Source organism: Sus scrofa, chromosome X (genome assembly GCF_054392235.1).
Source record: "Sus scrofa isolate SSC_HxYL_T2T_F1_AM1 chromosome X, Sscrofa_HxYL_maternal_Yorkshire_Landrace_v2.0, whole genome shotgun sequence".
Classification (NCBI taxonomy): domain Eukaryota; kingdom Metazoa; phylum Chordata; class Mammalia; order Artiodactyla; family Suidae; genus Sus; species Sus scrofa.
Genome location: NC_139401.1, coordinates 79531597 through 79558075, shown reverse-complemented (window position 1 = coordinate 79558075; position 26479 = coordinate 79531597). Strand labels below are relative to the sequence as shown.

The 26479-nt window shown below is 34.0% G+C and overlaps 1 protein-coding gene across 10 annotated transcripts in view; it reads right to left on the bottom strand.

Annotated features, from left to right (window-relative positions):
- The window catches only part of DACH2 (dachshund family transcription factor 2), a 571191-nt gene that overhangs the window by 93920 nt on the left and 450792 nt on the right, over window positions 1–26479 (bottom strand). For 9 of the 10 annotated variants that reach the window (XR_014834871.1, XR_014834872.1, XR_014834873.1 and 6 more), the window contains 3 exons: window positions 20968–21140; window positions 8031–8166; window positions 5440–5523 (listed from right to left, as the gene is read on the bottom strand). Coding sequence is in view for 6 of the 10 variants with exons in the window: in XM_021079680.2 (XP_020935339.1) it covers window positions 5440–5523; window positions 8031–8166; window positions 20968–21140 (393 nt within the window). In the remaining 4 variants the exon portion in view is untranslated. Of the gene's footprint in view, window positions 1–3259; window positions 4517–4856; window positions 5524–8030; window positions 8167–20967; window positions 21141–26479 lie in introns of those variants that run through there. The other variant, XR_014834874.1, reaches the window with a different exon arrangement.

Here is a 26479-nt window from a genome sequence, read left to right as displayed (position 1 = left end):
AAAATAATGCCATTTTCGGCAACATGGATAGAACTAGAGACTCTCATACTGAGTGAAGTAAGTCAGAAAGAGAAAGACAAATACCATATGATATCAGTTATATCTGGAATCTAAAATATGGCACAAATGAACCTTTCCACAGAAAAGAAAATCATGGACATGGAGAACAGACTTGTGATTGCCAAGGGGGAGGGGGAGGGTGTGGGATGGATTTGGAATTTGGGGTTAATAGATGCGGACTATTGCCTTTGGAATGGATAAGCAATGAGATCCTGCTCTATAGCACTGGGAACTATATCTAGTCACTTATGATGGAGCATAATATTGTGAGAAAAAGAATGTACATATGCATGTGTGACTGGGTCAACTTGCTGTACAGTAGGAAATTGACAACACTGCAAACCAGCTATAATGGAAAAAATAAAAATCATTATAAAAAAAGTATACATACACTTACTGTATGACCCAGCTCTTGTGCACTTGTCCCAGATAAATGAAAAGTTTTATCTACATAAATACCTGTACATAAGAGTTCCTAAAAGCTTTATGAATATTAGACAGAAACTGGAGAAAATGAGATGTCATATAATGGATAAATGGTTACACAAACTATGGTACATACATACCATAGAATATTACTCAGTGATAAAAAAGAATAACTACTTACACTTGCAACATACACACCAATGAATTCATGTAAAACTGATGAAATATGAATAAGGTCTGTGGACTTATCAATGTAAATTTCTGTTTTCCTATTGGATTATAATCATATAAGATTTTGTCATTGGGAGAAACTGGTTATAGGGTACTTAAGATCTTTATGGATTCTTTTGCAACATAATTTGAATCTATAGTTGTTTCTAAATAAAAAGTTTTTAAAATAAGGTAATTCAAAAAAAATTTCCAGTAAGATATATTCCTTGTTTCTCTCATTTCTATTTGGAATTACTGAATAGTAAAAAATGCACGAAATTATATCTGTCACTTTCCTTTAACATCATCATAAATTTTATGTGTAATGATATTTATATTATAGTTGGTTCAATATTTTAGTCTCTCTTATTTAAAAAATATATAATATTCAGCAGGTGTATTTCCCATCTTAACCAGCATCATGATCATTTCCAAGCACCTTCCAATAAAGATTTAATGTAGTATCTGAGATTGTCTCAGGAATAAAGCGAGAGAAGAATCTGATTGAATAGAAAATATTTACATTATTAGGGTGTCAATATATAGCCCAAATCCTTTGCTAAACTGAAATTAATCTATTTGCATAGAAATGAATATGATAGTACTTTTAATTTAGATGGGATATATACCTTATTATTGTTTTAGCAAAGCATGTAGGTGTTTATTAAGAGAGGAGAGAAGATAGGTGTGGGGAAAGCACAGGCAGGCTCTGGTGGTGGAGTAAGAAGAGGGAAAAAGAGAAAGAGAGACAGACAGGGAAAGAGCAAGAGAGGAAGAGAGCAACACGTGCTTTTGAGGTTTTTTTGTTTGTTTTTTGTTTTGGCTTTTGAGCGCCACACCTGTGGGCTACAGCTGCTGGCCTACACCACAGCTATAGCAATGTGGGATCTGGGATCCAAGCTGCATCTGCAACCTACACCACAGCTCACAGCAACCCAGATCCCCAACCCACTGAGAGAGACCAGGGGTCCAACCCACATACTCATGGATACTAGTCAGATTCGTTTCCGCTGTGCCACAATGGGAACTCCCAAGGTCTACTTTAGATTCTTCTGATCAAAGGATGTTAAAACTATTAGCTTTTCATCTGTTGTCTGTGGACCAATTTAAAATGTAATGGTTCAGTGTACTCAGGTCTTGAGCTAAATGATAAATTTATTGTTCCAATGTTTATATAGCATTTCAAATGTGATCGTCAGTACTTCTTGCATATATAGTTTTCAATAGATACATTCAATTCAAAATGTAAAATATCAAAAAGCCCCTATTCTTGCCAGCAGTTTGGGAAATGAGTGGGAAAAGGGTCTTGCTTTGCCCCTTTGCTTCCACATGGGTAAAGTAGGGTGGAAAACCCCAAAGGTTCTACTCTAAGGAATCTTGGAGGGTCAGGGGTTGTGCTGGGGGTTTGGGATGGAAATGCTATAAAATTGGGTTGTGATGATCATTGTACAACTAAAAATGTAATAAAATTCACTGAGTAATTTTTAGAAAAAATGAATCCCAGAACTGATTGTTAGAACTATGTAACACAATGTCATAATGTGCGATTGATTTGGTTGATTTAACTAACTCTGTGGAAAAAAAAAATCAAAGCCTCGCTGGACTGACCAATCAGTCTAGTCAAAATGCTTGAGTCAAAACTAAAATAGCAATTTCAGTAAGTCATACTGGACACAGTTGAAATGGACATCACTGCCAGGAAAGCCCAGGTCATACAGACTTTGAAATGTCTGCACATGAAAATTCAAGACAAAAATGCAAATTATCATTTGAGACATGTGTCACACTTTCACCCAATTTTACAAGCTAGAATAAAATGTGGGCTACACGAAGCATACTCTATTGGTATTTCTTCATTTTCTGAAAATTTCCACGTAATAGCAAAGCTCGCATTTTATAATTTCCAGAACTATAAATCATTTTAAAAATCATGATGATATTACTCAAAACAGATGTGAAAACATATGTTTGCCACAGTTGTATAAACTGCCTACTTGTCAAGCTTAATAAATGTTGAGACTTCTAGTTTAACAACATTCCTTTTTAAGAACTAAAATCTATTTGAGGAAAACATATTTTATCTTAATATCACAAATGTAACTGGTAGAACTTGATATAGAAAATACCATTTAAAAGAAAGCTTTTCATTATAACTGGAGAGGTAGAGTTTAATATGCTACTCCTGTCTATTAATGTCCTCATAAAGATGTGTGACCAACCTATTTGAAATGAATATAACTGTTTCATTCCGCAGCAAGAGATTCAGAAATGCCAGTGCACGCCACTGTGTATGTTATGAAAATCAGTTAGTCTACATCTGTACTAGTACTCCAGCTGATTTTTCATGAGGCACAGCATTGTGTACTTGAGCACTGCAGTGCACAGGCCAGCCCTAGATGCCATTTTGACTTATGAGGGTTGTAGTTCTGACAGAATCATATGTATCATGTATTGCTTGAGATTTTCCTAGAAAAGCTGCTTTACTTCCAATCTGTCCTTCAAATAGTCATGACTCTCTGGAAAAGGGGTTTCAGGAACACATTGTTGCTGGGTTACGAATGAATTTTTTTTTTTTGTCTTTTTGTCATTTCTTGGGCCACTCCCGCGGCATATGGAGGTTCCCAGGCTAGGGGTCCAATCGGAGCTGTAGCCACCGGCCTACGCCTGAGCCACAGCAATGAGGGATCCGAGCCTCATCTGCACCACAGCTCACGGCAACGCCAGATCCTTAACCCACTGAGCAAGGGCAGGGATCGAACCCGCAGCCTCATGGTTCCTAGTCAGATTCGTTAACCACTGAGCCACAACGGGAGCTCCTGAAGTTTCATTTTTAACTACAATTTCATTACCTGTGTAAGAGTTTGGGTAGTTTAATACACTGAACCTGACTTCTTCCATTCTCACAACTTTTCAGAAATCAATCACTTACGTCTTGGGGCCCCAGAGGGTATAGCCTTTCAGCGTTTGGATAAGAAAAGATGAAACGTGGCAAGGAAAAAAACAATAGATTAATGAAATTAAAATCATGCATTATTCTAAATTCTAACTAACATGCTCATCTAGGTAATTGGGAAGTGAGCTCAGTCTAGAGAAGAAAGAAAAATTCCTTCATTAACTCTTCAGCTCACGGAGTGCATTTTCTATATATTATGAGCATTTTTAGTAGAGACAAAAAAATGTACCTATAGTGAAGTACAATCAGATCATCTGATGATCTGATAAATTACATGTCAGTTTATGTTCCTTAGCTTAGAATTACTAACTCATGGTGACTGTTATAATGCATAACCTATATCTGCCAATGTATTTTCCTTTACTTTCTAACCTTTACATCCTTTTTCTGTTTGTTTTTATAGCTGCCCCCGTGGCACATGGAAGTTCCTATGCTAGGGGTCAAATCAGAGTTTCAGGTGTAGGCCTATGCTACAGCCACAGCAACTGCAGGATGCAAGCCACGTCTGTGACCTACGCCACAGCTCACGGCAATGCTGGATCCTTAACCCACTGAGCAAGGCCAAGGATTGAAGCCACATCCTCATGGATACTAGTCAGTTCTTAACACACTGAGCCACAATGGGAACTGCCTTTGCAGCCTTTTTCTTTTTTTCTTTTAGGGCCGCACCCGTGGCATATGGAAGTTTCCAGGCTATGGGCTGAATTGGAGCTGCAGCTGCCAGCCTATGCCATAGCCACAGCAATATGGGAATTGAGCCATGTCTGTGACCTACACCACAGCTCATGGCAACCAGATCTTTAACCCACTGATCGGGACCAAGGATTGAACCCACATTCTCATGAATACTAGTTGGGTTCCTTACTGCTGAGCCACAATGGGAACTCCATTTTTAAAACAAAATTGTACTCAGCTTTTATATCAAGATAGCATGATTTTGAAATTCTTACTCTACTTTAGATAGATATCCTGAGGAAAAACTGTATAGTGTGCAGAAATGACACATGTACATCAGTTGATCAAAAGCCAAATTGCATAAATATTTGGATGACGACATAAATACTTGATTGGAGTAACTTGCTAAACTTTCATTTGAAATGTCCAAATTAGCATATACTTTTAAAAATCACTTTCAAGGGGTTCCCATCATGGCGCAGCAGAAACAAATCCAACTAGGAACCATGAGGTTGCGGGTTTGATCCCTCACCTTGTTCAGTAGATTACAGATCCAGTGGTGCCCTGAGCTGTGGTGTAGTTCGCAGATGCAGCTTGGATCCCATGTTGCTATGGCTGTGGCGTAGGCCAGCAGCTGTAGCTCTGATTCAACTCCCTAGCCTGGGAACCTCCATATACCGCTAGGGTGTGGCCTTAAAAAAAAGCAAAAAAAAAAAAAAAAATCACTTTCGAGTGTTAAGGGAAATATCTCTCCTCCATGAGAGCAGCTCAAGTTTTCAAACATAACCATCAAAAGATGATTTACTTACACAGAGTTACCAAAGTGCATATATAATAAGAGGGTCAGATGTCTCCGACCAGGCATATTAAAGGGGCTTAAGGTAAAGTTTCCAACCATAGGCACAGAGAAACTTTGGACTAATATGTTATTTACTGCATCAATTAAACAAGCTTCCGGTATTATTTTTTTGTTTTACTACTAAAAGAATTTATCTAAAGCCAATATGGATCTCTTCTGACTTAGGGAAATGTGGATGCAATATGCAGCACTAGGATGTTAATTGAGTTAGTATCTGATCTTTATATGTATATCAAATAAGCAAAAATCATTTTACCTTTATTTTCCCTTTGGAATTTTTTGATAGTTGGTCCATTATCCTGATCAACAACAAGTTCCTCTCTATTGTTGGGCATCATAACTATAAATAAGAGATATAACTGAGTAATTTTCTTGCAAGACACCCAAAGAAAAGCAAAAAAGCATTACAGAAATAGTTATTTCACTCCAATAACAGCTAACATTAAGTTTATACACCTCTACTTTTGAATCAGTGAAAAGATTTTTGTTGGTCTGATGATCATAAAATTTAAAAATCTATAAGCTGCTTAATCATGTGAATTTTAAAGTAAAATTTATAGTGCATATATAATTGCCAATATATTTTCTTTAAATCATTGAAAATATTTCCCCTTTTAAAGTTCATGTGAAAATTAGCTATTTACCTCCTTAATTAATAATATAGTTCCCAAAATGCTTCTTAAAAGAATTTAGCACTTAATTTCATGAGTTTAAAATAATTAAGCATTTAATTCACTTCATAGTGTTTTTGAAAATATACAGAAAAAATAATAGATAAAATATAAAATATAATTTTCTGGTGATTGTTGTAAATGCTTCTTAAAAAACAGTTATATTGAAAGAGGAAAATCATGTCAATTTTCAGTTTATTATATAATCTCCTTAGTTATATTTTATTAAGGTGTTAATAACACTATCAATAAGATATGGTCACTTTAACCCAAAAATCATCAAATTTTTTCTTCATTTATAGACATTCATACTTGGACTATTGTGGAATGTACATAGAAAGTATAATTACTACCAAAGCAATTAGAAATGTTTTATGTTGTCAAGATTTTTTTTAGATTATATTGCTTTAGATAGATTTTATTTCTAAATATAAGATATCTCTTACAATATGTCTATCACAGAGTATAAGTATTTCCCTGTGTGCTTTGCTTTTAGACAGAACTCGATAAATAATTCTCTCTCTCCCTTTCCTCTATCCTCCTTTCCTCATCAATGCAAAGATTATCTTGATAGAATAATGTATGCTTGGTTTCTTGATTCATTTACAAGCATTCAGGCTATATCCCCAGGTTCACTCAGACTCCCTTGAATCAGTAGCACACATTTTAACAACTAGGTTAATCTGTATCCACAGAACAAAATTAGGAATCTTCTGTCACCTCTTCCAGGAATTAAACTTTATTTCCTTATGGTCTTTAGCCATAAGTTCTAACTCAGTGGTTCTTAACACTGCCTGCAAGTTAGAACCTCCTGAGGAGATACTGAAAAGCAAAACAAAAATGCTGCTCCTTGGCTCTATTCCAGACCAGGTAAATGAGACCCTGAGCATCCAGATTTGTAAATGCTTCATAGGTGATTACAATGGGGAGTCAGATTTGCGACCCACTGAACTCACTATGAAGCTAAATAGGTACAAACAATATATGATATTTGTACCTTAACTGAGACTTAGATGAATTTCCACAAGGGAGAAATCATTCTTATCCTTTCCCAGCACAAATCCAGAACCTAAAATCTTACTTAATCCCTCAAATTACTCTCCTACCCCATAAAAACATTATTTTGGAGAGGCTTGAGGCAATCACTGTTATAAAGCTTAAAAATCTATAATTCACATTTTAAACTGTCCCTATAGTAAGACTAGAAGAAAAGCAGAAATCATTTTCCCTAAAGGAAATGAATACTTAAGAAATTAGATTGTGTAGGTACACAAGATTGAGGAAGATTTACCTAGCTCACTTGGTTCATAATTATTATGCACTACATGAAAATTTGTTATAGCTTATTATCTCCTGTTGTCTGATCCTACTCAGGTATACATACATATGTATTCAGCTATAACAAATAATCAATCAAGGCAAAGCCACACAGAGAAAAACAGTGCTTATCCCCCACATTTCCTTAGCACTTTCAATTTTTGAAGTGTTTTTCCCCATATTATCTCATCTGACTTCACAAAACTCCAGTATACTAGGCAGAGCAGTAATTATTTCCATATGTTAGGCAAAGATAATCATGGTGGTTAGGTGACATACACAAGATCTCATAGCTAGTTAGTGCCAGACTGTGGCTACATTCAAGCCTTCAATATGCAACATCACTGACAATAACATTATAATAGCTCTTGAAGAGTATCTCTAGTGTAAGACTTCTGAGACAGTAAAAAATAAATGTAGAGAAAATCATGTTAAATACTTGTGATCTAAATTGTTGAGGTTGTAGCAAATCATATGTTGATTCAACTTTTTAATCACTCTTATATGATCAACTGCCTAAAGGATATTTTATCTTCCATTATTTGAAGGGTGCTGTAGGTGATTTGTATCCCACTAGCTGTCAAATACTAATATACTGAATTAACATATACTCTAAAAAACTCCAAATTGTTCCCATGGGATCCAATGATATAGTAAGTGATGGCCCTTCCAGAGAACAAACTTCTAGGACTTTTTTTGTTGATATTGCTTCAGCAATAAAAAATGACCACTTTTAAAAGTCATCTGTATTAAGGAAGCATCACTAGCTCCCCCTGGATTTTTTCTCCCCTGTCTATTGCCTATGAAGAATTTCCTGGAAGACTATCTTTCAAATCCTTGTTTCAGGTGAGATACTCACCCATTCTTTCCGAATGGTGATCCATCTGAGAGGGAGAGCTGGACACACTGCTGCTGGGGTGGGAGGAGGTCTGGCTCCCAGGGTGATGACTCTCTTCCAGAGAGGGAGCAGGAGAAGGACTCTCTGGGATCCGTTCCTTACACAAAAGGAAACACAAAAGGAAATATCATCTGTGCACCAAGTTTTTCATGTTGGTTGAGTTCATAACGTTTGAAACGTTGACCTCTCATTCTGAAAGTGTATACAGCCACAACACCTGGTCTTAAACATATATCTTTAGACAAAAGTGTATTTTTTGTTCTTGGGAATTTAATGGAATATCGTGGGGGTTAAATGAGAAGATGGAAGGGTTCAGTGCCATGCTGGATGCATGGTAGAGGCTCAAGAAAAGGTGATTTCCACTTGCTTGCCTAGGAAATTCAGCAAAGAGTATGAAGTGAAATTATTATTAGTGAAGGTTATTGTTATTGTAAGCTTCTGCATTGATATAAGGTTCAGGACATAACCTGGATGTTGATCCTACTCTTTTGAGTAAGAAGAGCTCCCAAAGATAAACACTTGAGAACCTTGGAATAAAACTAACAAACAGTGACACCTGGCACATGCTGAGTCTTTCCTCACTGAAAAAAATTATAGCAATAATTTACTTGTAATCTATCAGACTTTAGGAATTCATCTTGAATTTTGCCAACAAAATGGTTTGGCAGTCACAGAACACAATGATGGGTTTTCAAAACTAAGACCTATCAATATCAATTTTATAGTTATTTAATTTTTATAATTTTAAATAATGAATTTGAATACAAATAAGATATTTATTTCACATACATCTATAGTAACTGTTATGGAGCTCAAGACTTCTGCAATAATGAATATTACTAAAAAACTCTGAAGTTTTCAGTATGCATCACAACCTGATGAATAAATCTGACAATCATTTAGTTAATTTGATCAATAAAAAAACAAATTGTGGTGTTTATCCATATACACAATAAATGTGACTAGGTGATAGACATGCTGGGTCAGAGACTGTTTCTTCTATAAAATTTAATTCATCCATAATAAATTTCTTAATTAAATGTTCTAATTATGCATAATTGCAACATCAGTAGTCTAATCATCAAAATATTAAAAATTAGTTCACAAAATAAGCGCTTATACATTTTCACATAGGCTTTGCTTGAGAGGCCCCAAATTGATAATTCTGTAAGAAAAACTATTTAATGCAAAAGCAATAACATGAAAGTTAAAGGCTATTATTTCATTAGTAGAAGTAAATATTTTGCAATGTCTATCATTGTGGCAGGCGGAATAATGCCCCCACCCCATCAAAGATGTTCAATCCATATATTAATAGCTGGACTTGGAGGCAGACAGAGAAGGTCTGAGGGAAATATGATTACAGAAGAATGGTCAGAGAGAGAAGATTGAAAAAGCAAGGAAACTGCTTCTTTCCTAGAGGCTTACAGAAAGAAATTCTGTCAGCACCTTGATTTTAGCTCAGTGATGCCTATGTCAGACATCTGACCTACAGAACTGTGAGATAATAAATTTGCATTGTTTTAAGCTACTAAACTTGTTGAATTTGTTAAAGAAGCAATAAAGAACTAATACAGTTATCAATGTAGTATGTTCATCTTAAATGGTGCTTTATATTATTATTTAGCATTTAGTTAACATTTGATAATTTTAATGAAATGAATAGTGGACTTTGAGTATATTAGCTGTAGTATTATGTAGTTATTACACTTTAAAGGCTCTATAACTACTGTCATGCTTCAAAAACAATGTTTTAAGACGGAGAAATATACACTTATTTTCTATTAAGTATATAGTTAAATATATAGTTGCAATACTATGTATACAAGGTAAAATCAAAGGACACATATAAGCAAAGGAGACGAGAATTGTGTTTTTTCCAAACAATTATATATACATTTCAGAGGAATGGTATGAGGGTGGACAGAAAAATATGTATAGCCCTTATACTATATCCTTTTATTTTTTGAAAAGGCTAGTAGTTCATCAGTTGTGGAATCCAACCTAAACTGTAGTGAATAAAAATATAATCTCTAAATAGCATGTGTATATACATGCACACACACACCAATGAAATGAATTTCATACATAAGGACAAAATTATTTTTTCACTTTTTGCTGTTGTGTAGTCTCAGTGATTCTATGCTAAAACATCTGCATAAAGTGTAGAACATTCAGTCTTTGAATTCTAACGTTGGATATTTGCTGAAAAAATATGCAATTGAATGAATTATTTTTATCTCTAATGGACCTCTAATTGAATGGACAGGGACAAAGTACAGAAGTTACTGAGCAAACATAGAACTGAACCTACAAAATCACCTCCTAGTGGCAAACAGGAAACATATGCACAGCAATACATGCTGCTATAAGAAAATGGAAAATTTGGGGGTGATTCATAAAATTGATGGTTTGGAAAAGCAAGAGAATACAAAATGCTTGCTCTTGCCCACTCTGCTTAATGAAAAATGAAAGCTCACTCTGAAGTTTTTAAATAATCAGAAGATCATCTACACAAATAGAAAATGCTATAAGTAATGAGAAAAAATGCAAAGCTATAAAGAGGAATCCTTCAAATATTTAAAATTTGCATATGACTAAATAATATGAACTCAAATAATTTACCTCTAAATTTCTTTGACATTTCAATAGCACATTAGGTGAAACAATAACTTTGAAAACACAATTTAGAGTTACAATAACATTATGCATAAAATCATATTTCTGCTTTAAGATTTTGTAGCCTACACTTTCCATATTCAATCAAGGTTCAGTTCATTGTTACTGTTTTCCTAAGGCATCACAGAGATCAGAGTTTTTCACCATGTAAACAATATTAGATGATTCCAGTGCCTTATACTGATTAAGAATTAGGTGGGTTTTAAAAAAAATCTGTGTGGAACTGCGAATGTTTAATTTCTCCTAAAATAACGAATAGTTCTATAAACAATTTCTTCTTTGCAAGTAAACAGATCCATTTTTCAGCCCTGTAATCAGTATGCATCTATTTAGCTACTTAACTGCAATGTGCTTCGGTTCATTAGGTGGCTACTGTTGTGTCTCAGCCTAGTTAAATTTTCACAGCAAGTTAATCTGTTTTATTACAAATGAGAACACAAGTGATAATATCTTCACCATTTGCCAAATACAGGGTTAACAGTATTTGCAACAAATCAATAAGGGCTTTTAAAAAGGTAAATTGCAAAGCTAAAACCCTAATCATTTTACTCATTGATGACTTCATTTTATTTGGCATTTATGACTTTTACAACACTGTTACTCTTCATGTATTTCATTCATGCCCCATCAAAAACAGCTTTTCAGAAACACTGCAAAAGTCTTCTCCAGATTCAGTCAAAGTAGCAGAGGAGGGAAATTTCTAAAACTGATATACACCTACCCAGTCAAATCCCAACTTTCCCCTTCAATTAGTAATATCATCTGCAACAGTATCTCAAATTCTAGCATATACTTACATAGGTCAAGGCTTATGCTTAAAAAGAGAGAGTATAGAAAATGTTATCAATTAATACATACTATTTCCTCTTCTATCACAATTTCCCTTTTTTATGGGGAGGAACATATCACAAATGGCCAAAAGAGACACTCATCATATTAAATTATTTGAGAGTACATTTGAACCTTAATAAAGAACAGGGTCAATGCTGAGAAAAATCAGTTTTATGCAAGGTTCAACACAGTCAATTTGGTATAGGATTTATTTTATGGGCACTACGGTATCAACTCTGCCCATTTTCACAGAGATCCTTTATTTCATCTCAATGTATTTCTTTACAGCCTTGGAAATATGGTAGTATTTGCATAACCCATGAAGTACTAATACACGCATATTAAATATGCTTATATGTATGTGTTCATGTGTGTAGTTGCCTTTTAAGAACGGCTATATCTTTTAAATTGTACCTCTGATATTATATTGATTCTTCTCAAGCATTCCATGAGGTTAATAATACTCAATTTGTCTTTTTATTTTTATTTAATTGGCATTCAACTCTCACTGTAATTACTCTTCCACATGTGAATCTATTAATGAGTTCCTAAAGGATTTAGTGGCATTTTGCTGCTGAGGAGTGGCTTTTGGAAGTTTATCTGAATGCAAGATATATTATTCACACATTTGTCTTGATATTTCATATTTAATTGACTTGTTCCTTCTGTACTGACCCCAGAGTTCTAGAGAAACAGAACAGATTGTAACTTAATGGACTTAAATAATAAACTAAGGGACAAGAAAACTAAAAGTTTGTTCATTTGTGTTGCTAACTTGGCATACCACTAATCCTGAACAAGAACTTGATGCTCAAGTTTGTCACCTTTGAATACTATTGGAAGCATAACACTTTATGAATTTTTATGAATCAGTTTAAGAATTTGTATGTATAGACAATCTTCAATTGACAATTGTATTTAAGATGAATATGTCAGGGCTTTCATGAATTTAGAAAAAAAACAAGCAGATGGGGATATAGCTGGAACATGTAACCATGGACAGTGCAAAATCATAGGCATGCCCTATATGTGACCCATGTGAGGGTCGGGCAAAGAACCTTCACCTCTTCAATGTGATCAACTGGTTCTGGAAGAGGCTGACAACTTAAGGGAATCGGCCATATCTGCTCATTGCACGTAAATGCCCTCGAGTTGGAGAATGGATAGCTCAGTGGGAATATGCAAGGCCTGCATAATTATATTGTAGGCTTGGACCCTGTCACCCACCCAAACACACACACACACACACACACACACACACATTCAATTCTCAATGTATCTTCATTTCATGTTCTAAAAGATAGTAATAGCTTTGTCTTTCCACAGAGCTCTTAGAATAAGACTCAAATAGTGATTTTTTTCAGTGAATTTGAATTATCACAAAACCCCTCTCTGTGTTGACTAATTTTAATACCAGATGTTCACATACTAATGCCATTGCCTTGTGACCATTTCCAATCAATTCATTAATTGCCAGCTGCTCGCTGAACAAAAAAACACAGCTAATCAGATGGTATTGGTAAATAGCCAAATAACAGCTTCCTACACTAAATTTCTTAAATTTGTTATTAGAGAAAACTGTGGCACACTGGTATGACAACGTTTCCTTTAAATACAGATGTAATGTATCATAAAATAATTAAATGTCAAATAGTAAAGAGGTTTTCATATCAGTCAGGTTTTTTTTTTTTTTTTTTTTTGTCTTTTTTGCCTTTTCTAGGTTCGCTCCTGCAGCATATGGAGGTTCCCAGGCTCTGACTGGACCCCTAGCCTCTGGGCTACGCCAGAGCCACAGCAACGCGGGATCCAAGCCGTGTCTGCGACTTACACCACAGCTCATGGCAATGCCAGATCCTTAACCCACTGAGTAAGGCCAGGGATCGAACATGCAACCTCATGGTTCCTAGTCAGATTCGTTAACCACTGTGCCATGATGGGAACTCCTCAGTCAGGTATTTTACCTATTCTTCCCTCAGAATTTTTCCACATTGACTAATATAACTGAAGGATGAAAGGCCTTACAAGCTTAATGATCATAATGCAATTTCCAATTTATGTTATGGTTATATTGGTTATTAGCTACAAATGCTAATAGCTGAGCCAACAGTAAAGGGATCTGAGCCAGACCTAAAGACTATGTGCCTGGCATAACAATATTCTCAAACTAGTTTCTGACAAAAATAAAAAAAATAAAAAAAAAAACAATAATAGCAAAACCGAAACAAAAAATATGTTTGCAACCTATAATGTCTTTTCCAGTTTTGGAATTAAAAGTCTATATCACTAATGATCATTTATGCTGAAAACACTTCCCAAAGTTTAATATCCAATGAATCATTTGTTTACATTCATTTATGAAGGAAACATTTATTGAGTGCCTAATGTACCCATTGGGGATGAAAGACCTGGTGTGTAGATGCTCATAATTCAAACTAAAGACTAAATAGTCCACACATAATCTTTCAAAGATACTTTAAAATAAAATATAAATCAGATCAATTCTGATATTAGAATGGGCACCACTCTTCAGTCCCCACCAGAACCCTAACCTTTCTTTTGTGGCATTAAGATCAAAGTAGCCATTACAGGTGAATGAATGCTCTCTGGGTGGAGGGTCCAATACCTGTATATACATCTAATGATGGGCAACCCTCAGTTCTGGTACTGATAAGAGGTTGCACAGACAAAGTATACAGAGAAAGTACTTTTTTCTCAGGCTAGCTCTTGGCCATGAATTTGGTTTCTACTTGCTACTATTTCTATATGGATTTTTGAATATAGAACATAATAAAATGATATATATACTGAGTATTTACCAGATATAGTGTTCTAAGTGTATAAATAAGCTTTGTCTCATTTAAGTCTCACGTGAACACTATGAGGTAGTTACAATTATCATCCCTAATTCATTGGTAAATAAGGCAAACTGAGATACAGGCAGGTTAATTAATTTTCCCAAAGTCACATAACAAGAAATAGTGATACTAGGATTCAAATACTGGCAGACAATCTGACTTCGGAGCCCATGCTCTTACTCATCATGCTATACTGCCTCCAGTGAAATATGCTTCTTAATGCATCTTACTTAGCTAACAAACTGTGATGGCTCTAGCCAGAAATAGTATATAATTCTATAAATTATTTTGATGGTGGGGCTTCTGCCTATTAATTTTGTGTTTTTGATAAAGTGCATACTAAAACTTTTCTAAACAGTGAATTCTGTGTTCTTGCTCTCTGCTTTCTAATAGAAAATGATCATAATAATAATAGAGTAAGCCAATATTCAGCAATAACTGTTCTTTTGGCCAAATTCAAGGCTAATTGCAATATACTTGCTGATTTTTCAATCTGTATTTTCCTTTTCCCCCAAAAAATTACTAGTTATTCTTACCTTGTCAACCATCTTCTCTCTCTAATGCTCTAGAAATAGTGCTGTCCAATACAATTTTCTGGAATGATGCGTACGTTCTCTACCTGTACCTTCTAATATAGTATTCACAAGTAACATGTGACTGTTGAGCAGTGGAAATGTGGTTAGTTGCAACTGAAAAACTGAAGTTTTCATTTTATTTAATTAATTTAAATTGAAATAGGAATTCCTGCTGTAGCGCAGCAGAAACAAATCTGACTAATAACCATGAGGATGCATGTTTGATCCCTGGCCTCGCTCAGTGGGTTAAGGATCGGCATTGCCATGAGTTGTGGTGCAGGTTACACATGAGGCTCAGATCTGATGTTGCTATGGCCATGATGTAGGCCAGCTGCTACAGCTACAATTCAACCCCTAGCCTGGGAACTTCCATATGCCATGAGTGCGGCCCTAAAATGACAAAAAAAAAAAAAAAAAAAAAAAGAAAACATTGAAATAAACACATGTGGCTAGTAGTTACTATATTGAAAAGTGTTGCTTTAGTAGGTATATGCTAGTTATCCTTGATAATTATTTACCATCATAGAAGTGGGGAAATTTATTAAACTATAAGCAAACATATATTTTCTTTAGATATCTAAGCTTCTAAAAGTCACATCACTCCTCAAAGCTCTAAAAAGCTATGGTTTTCTCTCCTACCTGTGAAAAGGAAATTAAAAATGCAAATGCCAGCCAGGTCTAGTCTCCCTTGTCTTAGCTTTCATCATTTAAGGGCATTTGCAGAAGTTAACACCTCTAATCACAAAATTCTTTTCACATTGTGGTGGAAATATTTACACACTGGTAGAAGAAAAAGCCAGGAATGCAACTATGCTCCTTCCAACTTGACTTTATTCTATGTCAAGGTGGTATAATTTTAATTGGTAAACTGATCACTCATTCATTTTTATAGAGAATTCTCAAACTTTGAGTTAATATGTTATGCTTTTCTGAAGAAATAGAAAATAATAGGTGAACATGTCTCAAATGATTTTGTTTTGCTTAATGTATATGGGAGGAGATTGGCAATAGATAGTTTGATTTGATAAACATTTCATATTTCCTATAACACTTTAAAAGGAAAGTGTTGTTTTGGAGCCTATTTAAACTAGGGTTGATTGTTAAATATGCAGTAATTTTGTGAGCCAGGTGTTAAGCTGTTGGTAACTTGGAATCAGCCATGGTGAGAATATTTATACCACGGAAATTGGCAAAAATTATAAGTCAGCGGTTTTCTTTTCACTTTTTTATTTTGTTTTGTTTTTTATTTCTTTTTATTTTGTTCTGTTTTTAATTTTGTTTGTTTGTTTGTTTGTTTTTGGAGAGTTGGTTTATAGGCACACCATTGGATATTGGTCCAAATATAAAATCTAAAACACTGAACTTTTAGGTCTATTACAGGAATCTGAAGGTTTTCAATTTTACTCTGATGGTCAACATTATCGGACTAAACAAATAATAAGATTATGACTAAGTACACTAAGTGTTGCATTCATTTGAGTCTATGAGCATTCAAACAAACACAAGATTGTCAAATTATAAAAATACATATTATTTGAATATGCAATCACAGTTGACTATATTCAACATCAATCCTTTTAAAGAACCTCAAAAATTTTAGACAAACATGCACTCTAAAAGTCATTTGCTGATAAAATTTTAAGCACATAGAATATAGGAAATTTTAAATCACTATAGGCAGTTTCGATTTTTATTATGACTCAGGAACCCTGGCCTCATAGAGTATAAAACAAAATCAGCAAAAGCACATTTTCAAAATAGTACATAAGATTTCATTTTGTCTATTTAAAAATTTAATCAAGAATTCTGTTTATTGTTTGTATCTCCCTATTAGGTCATAAGCCTTAAAAACCACCTCAGGGACTCAAGCAATGGAGAACAAAAAATGTGGATGGACCTGTGATCTTTTGAAACTAAGTATCAGTGGCTTCTTCTCAATTAGTTAACAATATGCTTGCAAGTAAATGCCAAATTGTCTCACCTGAATTAAAATGAGGAGTTAACATGACTTATAGATTAGCCTAACCAGTTTTCTGATGTAGACTTAATCAGAAATGTAAACATAGAAACAAAGTATAAAGAATGTGAAAGATTTATTTTGCAGAAAGACAAAGTGAAGCACAGGAATACTAAAATATTTCCTCTCAGGGATTTTGATCAGAAATTCTAAGTGCTGGAAATTAAATATGGTTTGTATAGCAAGTCATTCACTAACTTGATACTCTGTATTTATCAAATATTCAAAGCACATACTGCAAGACCAGCTTCCAAAAGAAATTGTGATCACATTCTCAAGGTCATCAGTGACACCACACAGCCATCAGCTTAAAACAAACTATACTAAAGGCGAATAGCAGATGTTTAGAGGGATTCTGAAAACTTGTATCCCTGTTACAGCATGTTTTTTAAATTCCAGGGATTATTTTTAAATGCTATGTAAAAAGGAAAAGTTTAACTTGAAAGTAAAAAAAAAAAAAATATGTAAACGATAAGACTAATTTAAACACATCAAGAAGTTTGGTAGCTCTTTTGCGAATATTTATAAATTTAATACAAGTAAACACATATTTTGGACTTTTTTGTAATGTGTTCTAATCTGTTATTGTGTATATTAAGTTTCTGATATATATTTGTTTTTTCTTCAGCTTTGTTTTAAACTGGTGAAAGTAGGGATATAATGGACATACTAGTGGACTTTTAACTATAGATATCCTTTCCTAGGTGATGCTATAATCACATTAGATTGCCTATGATATGGACTGAGTGCTTGTCTCCCAAAAATGCATATGTTGAAACTCTAATCCTAAATGTGATGCTATTTGGAGATGGGCATTCTGGAAGGTAATAGGTCATGGGGGGGGTCTTCATATTGAGATTAGTGCCCTATAAGAAGAGGCAAAGAAGTGCTCTCTGTCTCTCTTTTTCTTCAATATGGAGAAAGAAAGAAAATCATATGCAAACAAGAAAAAGAACTCTCACCAGGAACATAATCAGCAGGCACTTTGATCTTAGATTTCCCAGATCTCTAGAATTATGAGAAATTTCTCTTGTTTATGCCATTCAGTCTATGGCATTTTGTTACAGCAGACCACCTGAGCTCAGACAATAAAACATAAAGCAAAGAGGGTTCTCTGAAGCAGGCCATTGTAATTTTTCCTTAATTCATAGTGGATTCTCCAGAAAAGATAAATAAAATGTCATAGTTATAGCATTTATTTTTAAATATTAAATGTTAAATTTTCTGATCATTCATATTTTGGAAGGAGAATTTACCTCTAAATGCTAAGAATAATATACAATATCTGGTGATGTCAATGCAAATATTTTCTGAGTAATTACAATGAATAATACAAATTTAAATATCCGTCTTTGGAGTTCCAATTGTGGCTCAGAGGGTTAAGAAACCAACTAGTATCCATGAGGATGTGGGTTCAATCCATGGCCTTGACCAGGATCTGGCATTGCTACAAGTTGTGGCATAGGTTGCAGGTGCAGCTCAGATCTGGCGTTGCTGTGGCTGCAGCTCAGATTTGATCCCTAGCTTGGGAACTTGCATATGCCACGGTTGCGGCCCTAAAAATAAAATTAAATAAATAAATAAATAAATTATCTTGTTTTTTATGACAAACTACCAGGATAAATTAATCCACAAATGTAAATAGAGAAATTTATTTTTTGAATAGTTCCTAAGGTCCACAATAAGCATTACATGATGAACTCTCAATATATAGGTTGCCCACTGCTTATATGATCCTAGTAGACTGAACTTTGAAAGTGTACTTCACCAAGAAGCACACTGAAAAGAAATTTTTGTTGAAATATAGATCAACAGAAGTATGAACTTTTTGTCCTTATAATTGGGTATCATATAGCTATTATCATATTGATAAGTGTTCTAGAAGGAAGGGGTGAAGTTTTAAAATAGGAACACCTAGTTTTTCAATTAATTAAAATTTTTTGTTATGGTAGTTCCTGTGAATTATTATTTTAAAACTAATAATGTTACTATTATACAATAGTACCTTTGCAAAAACCATCAAGCAAAACTTGGCAACTCTGTTAAAAGCCTCTCACTATATACTCACTGAAATCAACTCTTTTAATTTTTTTTCTTTATTTCCTTCTCATCCTCTGATGGAAATCTACTTCTATAGATTTGTAGATAAATTTATTCAAAAGGAATTCAGAATAAATATATTGTTTTCAACTGACATTAATCAAAATAAATGTATGAAAGCAGATCCAACTTTCTTCAGCATAAAATAGTTTCTGCATATTTGTCAGGACTTAAATAATCACATGATCTAAAGTCAGCTTTCACAAAACAGCATCCAATTGTGTTTGTGAAGATTCTGACTTTCTTTTTTAAAAAGTTTGCATATGAAATAGACAAATCAACAATAAACAAAAATATAACTATATTGCTCTACTACATTAACAATATTTTGGTTATTAAAGAAGAAAATAATTATCCATTTCAGTCATCACCACCAATAACCAAATACTAGTCATGAGCTCCATCCCCAAGTGCCTCTTTGCTCCAAATTCTCTGCAAAGCTATCCAATGTCTCAAGCATTCAACCAAAATGTAGTTGATTCGGTCTAAGCAATGGTCATTAAGAAAGTAAACAAATGTACTTTTGAAGAGCCATAAACATGCCTCTATTGAGAGTTTCTTCTTATCATTTCAACCTGCTACTATGCTATTACTTTAAATCATGTTTTGTCTCATAATAGTGTTTCCCAGTTTTGTGTGGGGTCACATTTACTCAGTAGACATCCAGTTTCAAAATCATAAGAAACTTATTCCATCTTTTAATTCATGTTCATTGGTGTATTTTTTCTCTCAAAGACAACACTGATTCCTGGTTTACATTCTGATCAAACACTCAAACAAAGCTCTGATTAGCTGGAATAGACTAATTCACAGAGGGCCACAATCTTTACAGGAAGCACACTGCTACTTAGCCATGGAAAGATATATGGAGCTTAATAAAAATTTATCAGTTTTCCTTTTCCTTTCCTACAAAGATTGTTATTTCATTCATTGTTTTGGAAGTCTACAAAACTGGAAGTTAAATTAAAATGGAACAAAAATGTCCAATATTTCACATTTCCTCTGCCTTCACTTCTTTTACTCCCATTTGCATCTATCACAATCATATCAATATTTCAAGACCCAGATCAAATCCATCAGCTGTAATGCCATTTGTGATTCCTACTCTCTCTCCTGCAACTAGGTTTGATCTTTTCCTCCTCTAAATTTCTGTAATACTTGGTGATTTTCTATGCTATCCATCATAGTCTGTGTTGTTGTACAAGTGAAATGGGTACTTGCTGTTTGTCTCAAATTTAGTTTGTGAGTCATGGAAGTCAGGAACTATGTCTGAATTATTTCCCATATTGCTCTATATAATGTGTATGTATCAAAATTATAATATTTGTTGAATAAATGAACAAAGGAATAAATCAATGGATTTCCCTAATTAACTATACACTGTTGATCCTATATGGCCTTATATTATCTCTTCACCAAAAGTAAATATGTATTAGAAAGTGTAGTTCACATGACACCTGGAGGGCAGAGAGACTGTGTGCCCCACTAATAGGAGACATAAGGAGAATTATAAAATATCATTTGCGTTTCATTACCCAATGGTTTTTGCATATTCTTTTCTGTCATTAGCTGGGCGTGCCACCCACACACAGTGTTCATGAATATGCAAAATAAGAAACTAGAATTAAAGGTCATATCTGTGGTCATTCAATAAAAACAAACAACAATAATAAAAAACACCTTAGCAGGCCTAGTCATAAATCAAACTCATCAATACTTATGCTAAGCAACTGAGTCAATGAGCTGTGTGTTTATACTGAAGATCTAGTGGTAATGCTAAGACATTATCAAAATTTACATGTAATTAACAACTTTATGCTCTTCTAAATCATGATTCTTACCTTAATAACAGAGGCCCCAGCTCTGGAGAGTGGACTGTGAATCTGGGCTGCAGCAGCCATGTTGGCAATAGTATTAAGATGGTTCATCTGATTCATTGCCATAGCAACTGATGCAGGAGGTAAGCTGACTGGAAGTAGAGGATGAGGCATCATCATAAACGGCAGATCCAGTCCTAAAAGAGGCAGTGCATGTTAAATTATCATATTAGTTACATTATTTGGATGAAGAGAAATCACATCAAAATTGATGCTATAAATGAGTAAAAGTATCTAAATTTACTCTTGTTGACTTTTTATTTTTTTATTTTTATTTTTTGTCTTTTTGGGGGCTGCACCCATGGCATAAGGAGGTTCCCAGGCTAGGGGTCGAATTGGAGGTGTAGCTGCTGGCCTACACCACAGCCACAGCAATGCCAGATCTGAGCCGTGTCTGAAACCTACACCACAGCTCATGGCAATGCCGGATCATTAACCCAGTGAACGAGGCCAGGGATCGAACATGTGTCTTCACAGATGCTAGTCAGATTCATTCCCGCTGAGCCACAACTAGAACTCCCACTCTGGTTAACTTTTTAAAATGAAGTTTTAATATATCCTAGTATCTCTTTGAGCAATTAATAGTACCTATGGGATTTAACATTGTTTTGTAATTTTAAAAAGTTTCTATATCTGCTTTCTCCATTTGCCAATATTCCTTTTTCTTCCTCTCATACCCAAAATATTTGTGATTCAACTTTTTTACTCAAAAAAATAAAAATTTTTAAGTTTTTTGTTTAAGTAAAAGAAGTAACTTTTTATTAATCCTCATAATGTATTGATGTATTGATAGTGTCTATCTAGCTTAACTTTTCCTTTAGGAGACATAATGGTGCTAGTAAGACAAGAGATAGATTCTCTAGGCCTCAGAATTATTGAAAAAAATAAAACTTGGAATACATCCTACTCTTTAGTTAAAAATCTGTAAAATGAATGCTTATAGTTCTAATTTGAAGCCTTTGTCAATAAGGAATAATTTCCCTATCAAAATATCAATCTATTTTTCAGTTTAATAACAAATATCAATATCTTTGAGTAGTGTCAATAATTCTATTTGTTTTATTATGCAACATGAAATATTTTTCACACATTTTAAATTTCTTAAAGAATATCTTTCAAGTATTATCCACATTACACTTGTGGTAGCACAGATATGTCATATGAAAATTAAAAATAATTGTCTTCTTATTCATTATAAGGTTGGGATTTGCGAGGAAACACCATTGAACATAGGCTAGGGAAAGTTAGCCAAACATTACGGATGTTAACACGACTATAATAAGTAAACCACAGCATTTTCCAATGTATTTTAAACTATTGTCTAGACAGTAATCTTGCCTTCTTTTGGATGTGAGCCCAGAAACTAGGAATCTTTAATAGATGTTCTAAAACGTGCTTCCCTGTAATTTCCCTAAATTATTACAGACTACAGAAATTCTACTATGGGAAATTTTTATATTCATCTTACACACAATTATCAACTGTTAATAGCATCTCTTTTTCCTCTTTGCTATCCCTTCATTTTTTCTTGCTTCCCATATCACAATAATGATACAACATGAATCTATAGGAAGTATATTCCCTTAAATCTCAGTCCTTAAAACAATAGTAATAGTAATACAAACACTTAAAACATATTTTTAGGATGAAAAAGAGGCTAGAAGAAATAATGCTGTTAATTGATTTAAGGTCTATCTCCTGGGTTCAATAATGATGGCTGAATTAAAGTCATTAACAAAAAAATTTCAAGGGCAGCACAATGCAATAAAAAAAACCCATCCAGATGGTCTTATACATTAAAGTGATTATCTCAATCAAAGAAACTTCTAAATAAAGAGTACAACAGTCATCAATATTTCTGATAAAGACAGCCACAAAAAATACTCTGTTATCAGAATTACACAAGGATTAAAAAAACCTAGAAATATATTCTACACTCCCTGTGATGCCAAATCCCCAGAAAATAAAAAGTATTTTAAACTCTTCCCCATCACTTCATTTATGGCTCACTCTCTGAATCCTTTTTAGGAACAATCTATCAAACTGAATTTTCAGTTGTGAAACTTTTTCCCGTGATATTTAATTTAAAGCCTCATCAGAGTGTAAGAACTGAATTCAAAATGGACTTTTGTACCTACCTTCAAACTAGTTCATTTTCAGTTAGTCTTTCAAAATTACTTAGATATATATGCCCTTTTATACTTTACCCATCATACAGCTTTGCTATAGTGGTGGGATATTGCATAACATATAAATTAATAACTGTTTATCTTTCCCTTAAAATTTCACTTTATACTTAACATAAAAGCAAGCATTAGTAACCTAGATTTCTATACAAATTTCTCATTTAACACAAACCCAAGATAATTATAGACTTCCAATTCTTTGTGTATTCAGTGTTTTAAGAGCAGATTGATCAAAATAGAGATGAAAAATAGTCATCGGTGCCTCCCTTTATCGCTCAAATAGTTAAATCAACTTTTGTTCAATTCACACTTCCTTAACAGTGTGATACTCTTTCTTCATTCTCCAAAAGTTTCTAGCATCACCCAGATACCATCTGGCCATATCGTCATATGCCTACTTAAAATCCAGTTGACAAGCAAACTAAATGCAAATCACAAACAGAATTTAACAGCCCACTGACAGTTTTAAAATATAATTCATTAAACATTTCAAATAACCATGAAGGACTTAAAAGTCACAACTTCAGATCATGACCAACAATAACTGTCAATTGACTATAATAATCTAAAATTTAAGTTAATATTTCTATTACAGGAAAGTTTAACAGTAACTCCACATGAGTTTCACATGCAAAGCCTATGCAAGTACTGAATTATGTAAGTCAACCTTTTCCCAAAGCTGAAAATATTAAATCATCAGCTGTCAATAATACACAACACTCCAGCAATCTAACTCATTTTGTCATATGTCAGAAATGTACAGACTTTCAACAGAGTGATAATGAAGACAAACTTTTTTAAAACCACCAAAATGGGTTTCCTCTTTCATGTCAATCACTATCAGCACTATTTCCAAGGCATCTTGGTATTCCAGCAACTCCTATAACTTTTATACTAGTGCATGGCACTGTCTCCTCCCAGCCATTAATGCTACAAACTTCAGCAATACTCTAATCTTCCTTCTTTGGTTTCCAAGACATGTACTAGTGTGGAGAATTTGTTACAATGGATAAATCAGTATTTGTTGCAATAGATGAATCAGAATTGTCCATAGTGTGTGTTAGGGTTCACTCTGTATTGCATTTCCTATGGCTTTGGACAAATGCACAATATCATGTATCTAAAATTACAGTATCATATGGAACAATTAGTTTCACTTCTTAAAAATCCCTCATGCTCCATTTATTTATCCTTCCTCTTATATTTTACTTTTAATGTCTCTATAGATTTGCCTTTTCCTGAATGCCTTATAAATGGAATCATATCATATTTAGTCTCTTCAGGCTGGCTTTGTTTCACTTAGCAATATGCACTTAAGATTCATTCAAGACTTTTCTAGGCTTCACAGATCATTTGTTTTTATTGCCAATTATTGTACATGATATGGGTATACCACAGTTTGTTTACTCATTCACTATTGAAGGAGACCATGGTTGCTTCCAACTTTTAGAAACAATGAATAAAGTTGCTAAAAACATTGGTATGTAGATATTTATGTGGAAATAGTTTTCAATTTCATTTGGATAAACAGGGGAGAATATGTTTAGCTTCATGAGAAACTACCAAATGCTTTCCAATGTGGCTGTACCATATCGCATTCTCACCAGCGATGAATGAGAGTTCCTGTTGTTCCACATCCATTCCAGCAATTAATGTCAATGGAGTTTTGGATTTTAGCCATTCTAATAGGTGTGCAGAGGTATCTCATTTTTAATTTGAAATTCCCTAATGAAATATGATGTTGAGTATGTTTTCATATGCTTATTTCTCATCTGTATATCTCATTTGATGAAGTGTCTCGAAGTTTTTGGCCCATTTTTGAGGTTTTTTTTTTAAATTTGAAGTGTAATTGACTTATAATATTTTATTAGTTTCAGATGTACAACTTAGTGATTATAGTTATAGATTATACATCATACAAAGTTATTATAAAATATTGACCCCATTCCCTGTTCGTTACATCACTGTAACCTATTTATTTTAAAACTGATAGTTTGTACCTCTTAATCCCCAGCACCTATATTGACTTCCCCCATGCTTGTTACTTTTGATAACTACTAGTTTGTTCTCTGAATCTATGAGTCTGTATCTATTTTTTAAATATTTGTTCATTTGTTTTGTTTTTCAAATTCCATATATAGTGAAAAATATAGTATTTATTTTTCCTTGTCTGATTTATTCCACTAAGCATAATACCCTCCAGGGTCTATCTATGTTGTTGCAAATGGCAAGATTTCATTCTTTTTTATGGCTAATATTCCATTGTATATATACGTATATGCCTATACATACATAGGCATTCAGGTGGCTACCATATCTTGGCCACTATAAATGGCAACAGTTCATGCTGCCGTGAACACTTAGCTGTGTATTTCCTTTCAAATTAGTGTGTTTTGTTTTTGTTTTTTTTTTTTTTCAGATAAATACCCAGGAGTTGATGGTATGGTCATTCTATTTTTAATTTTTTCAGGAACCTCCATATCATTTTCTATAGTGGCTGAACCCAATGTACATTCCATCAATAGTACATGAGGGTTCCTTTACTCCACATTCTTGACAATACTTGTTATTAATTATCTTTGTGTTAATTGTCATTCTTATGGGAATGAGGTGATATCTCATTTTGGTTCTGATTTGCACTTCTCTGATGAATAGTGATGGTGAGCATCTTTTCATGTGTCCTTTGACCATCTATATGTCTTCTTTGGAAAAATGTCTAGTAAGGTCCTCTGCTCAATTTTTAATCAGGTGATTTTTTTTAAGTTGTTGTATGAATTTTTTGTATATTTTGGATATGAATGCCTTACCAGATATATCTACTGCAAATATTGTCTCCCTTTCAATAGGCAGCCTTTTCTTTTAACAGTTTCCTTCAGAGTTCCTATTGTGGTAAAGCGGAAATGAATCTGACTGATGTCCATGAGGATTCAGGTTCAAACCCTGCCCTCACTCAGTGGGTTAAGGATCTGGCATTGCTGTGAGCTGTGGTGCAGGTTGCAGACTCAGCTTGGATCCTGCATTGCTGTAGCTCTGAATTGACCCCAAGCCTGGGAACTTCCATATGCCATAGGTGCAGCCCTAAAAAGCTAAAAATAAAAATAAATACTTTCCTTCACTGTGCAAAAGCTTTTTAGTTTGATGTAGTCCCAGTTGATTATTTTAGCTCTTGTTTCTCTTACCTGAGGACACATATCCAAAAAAATATTGCTAAGACAAATGTCTAAGACTTTACTGCCTATAGTTTGTTATAAGAGTTCTCTGTTTCAGGCCTTAAATTTAAGTCTTTAATC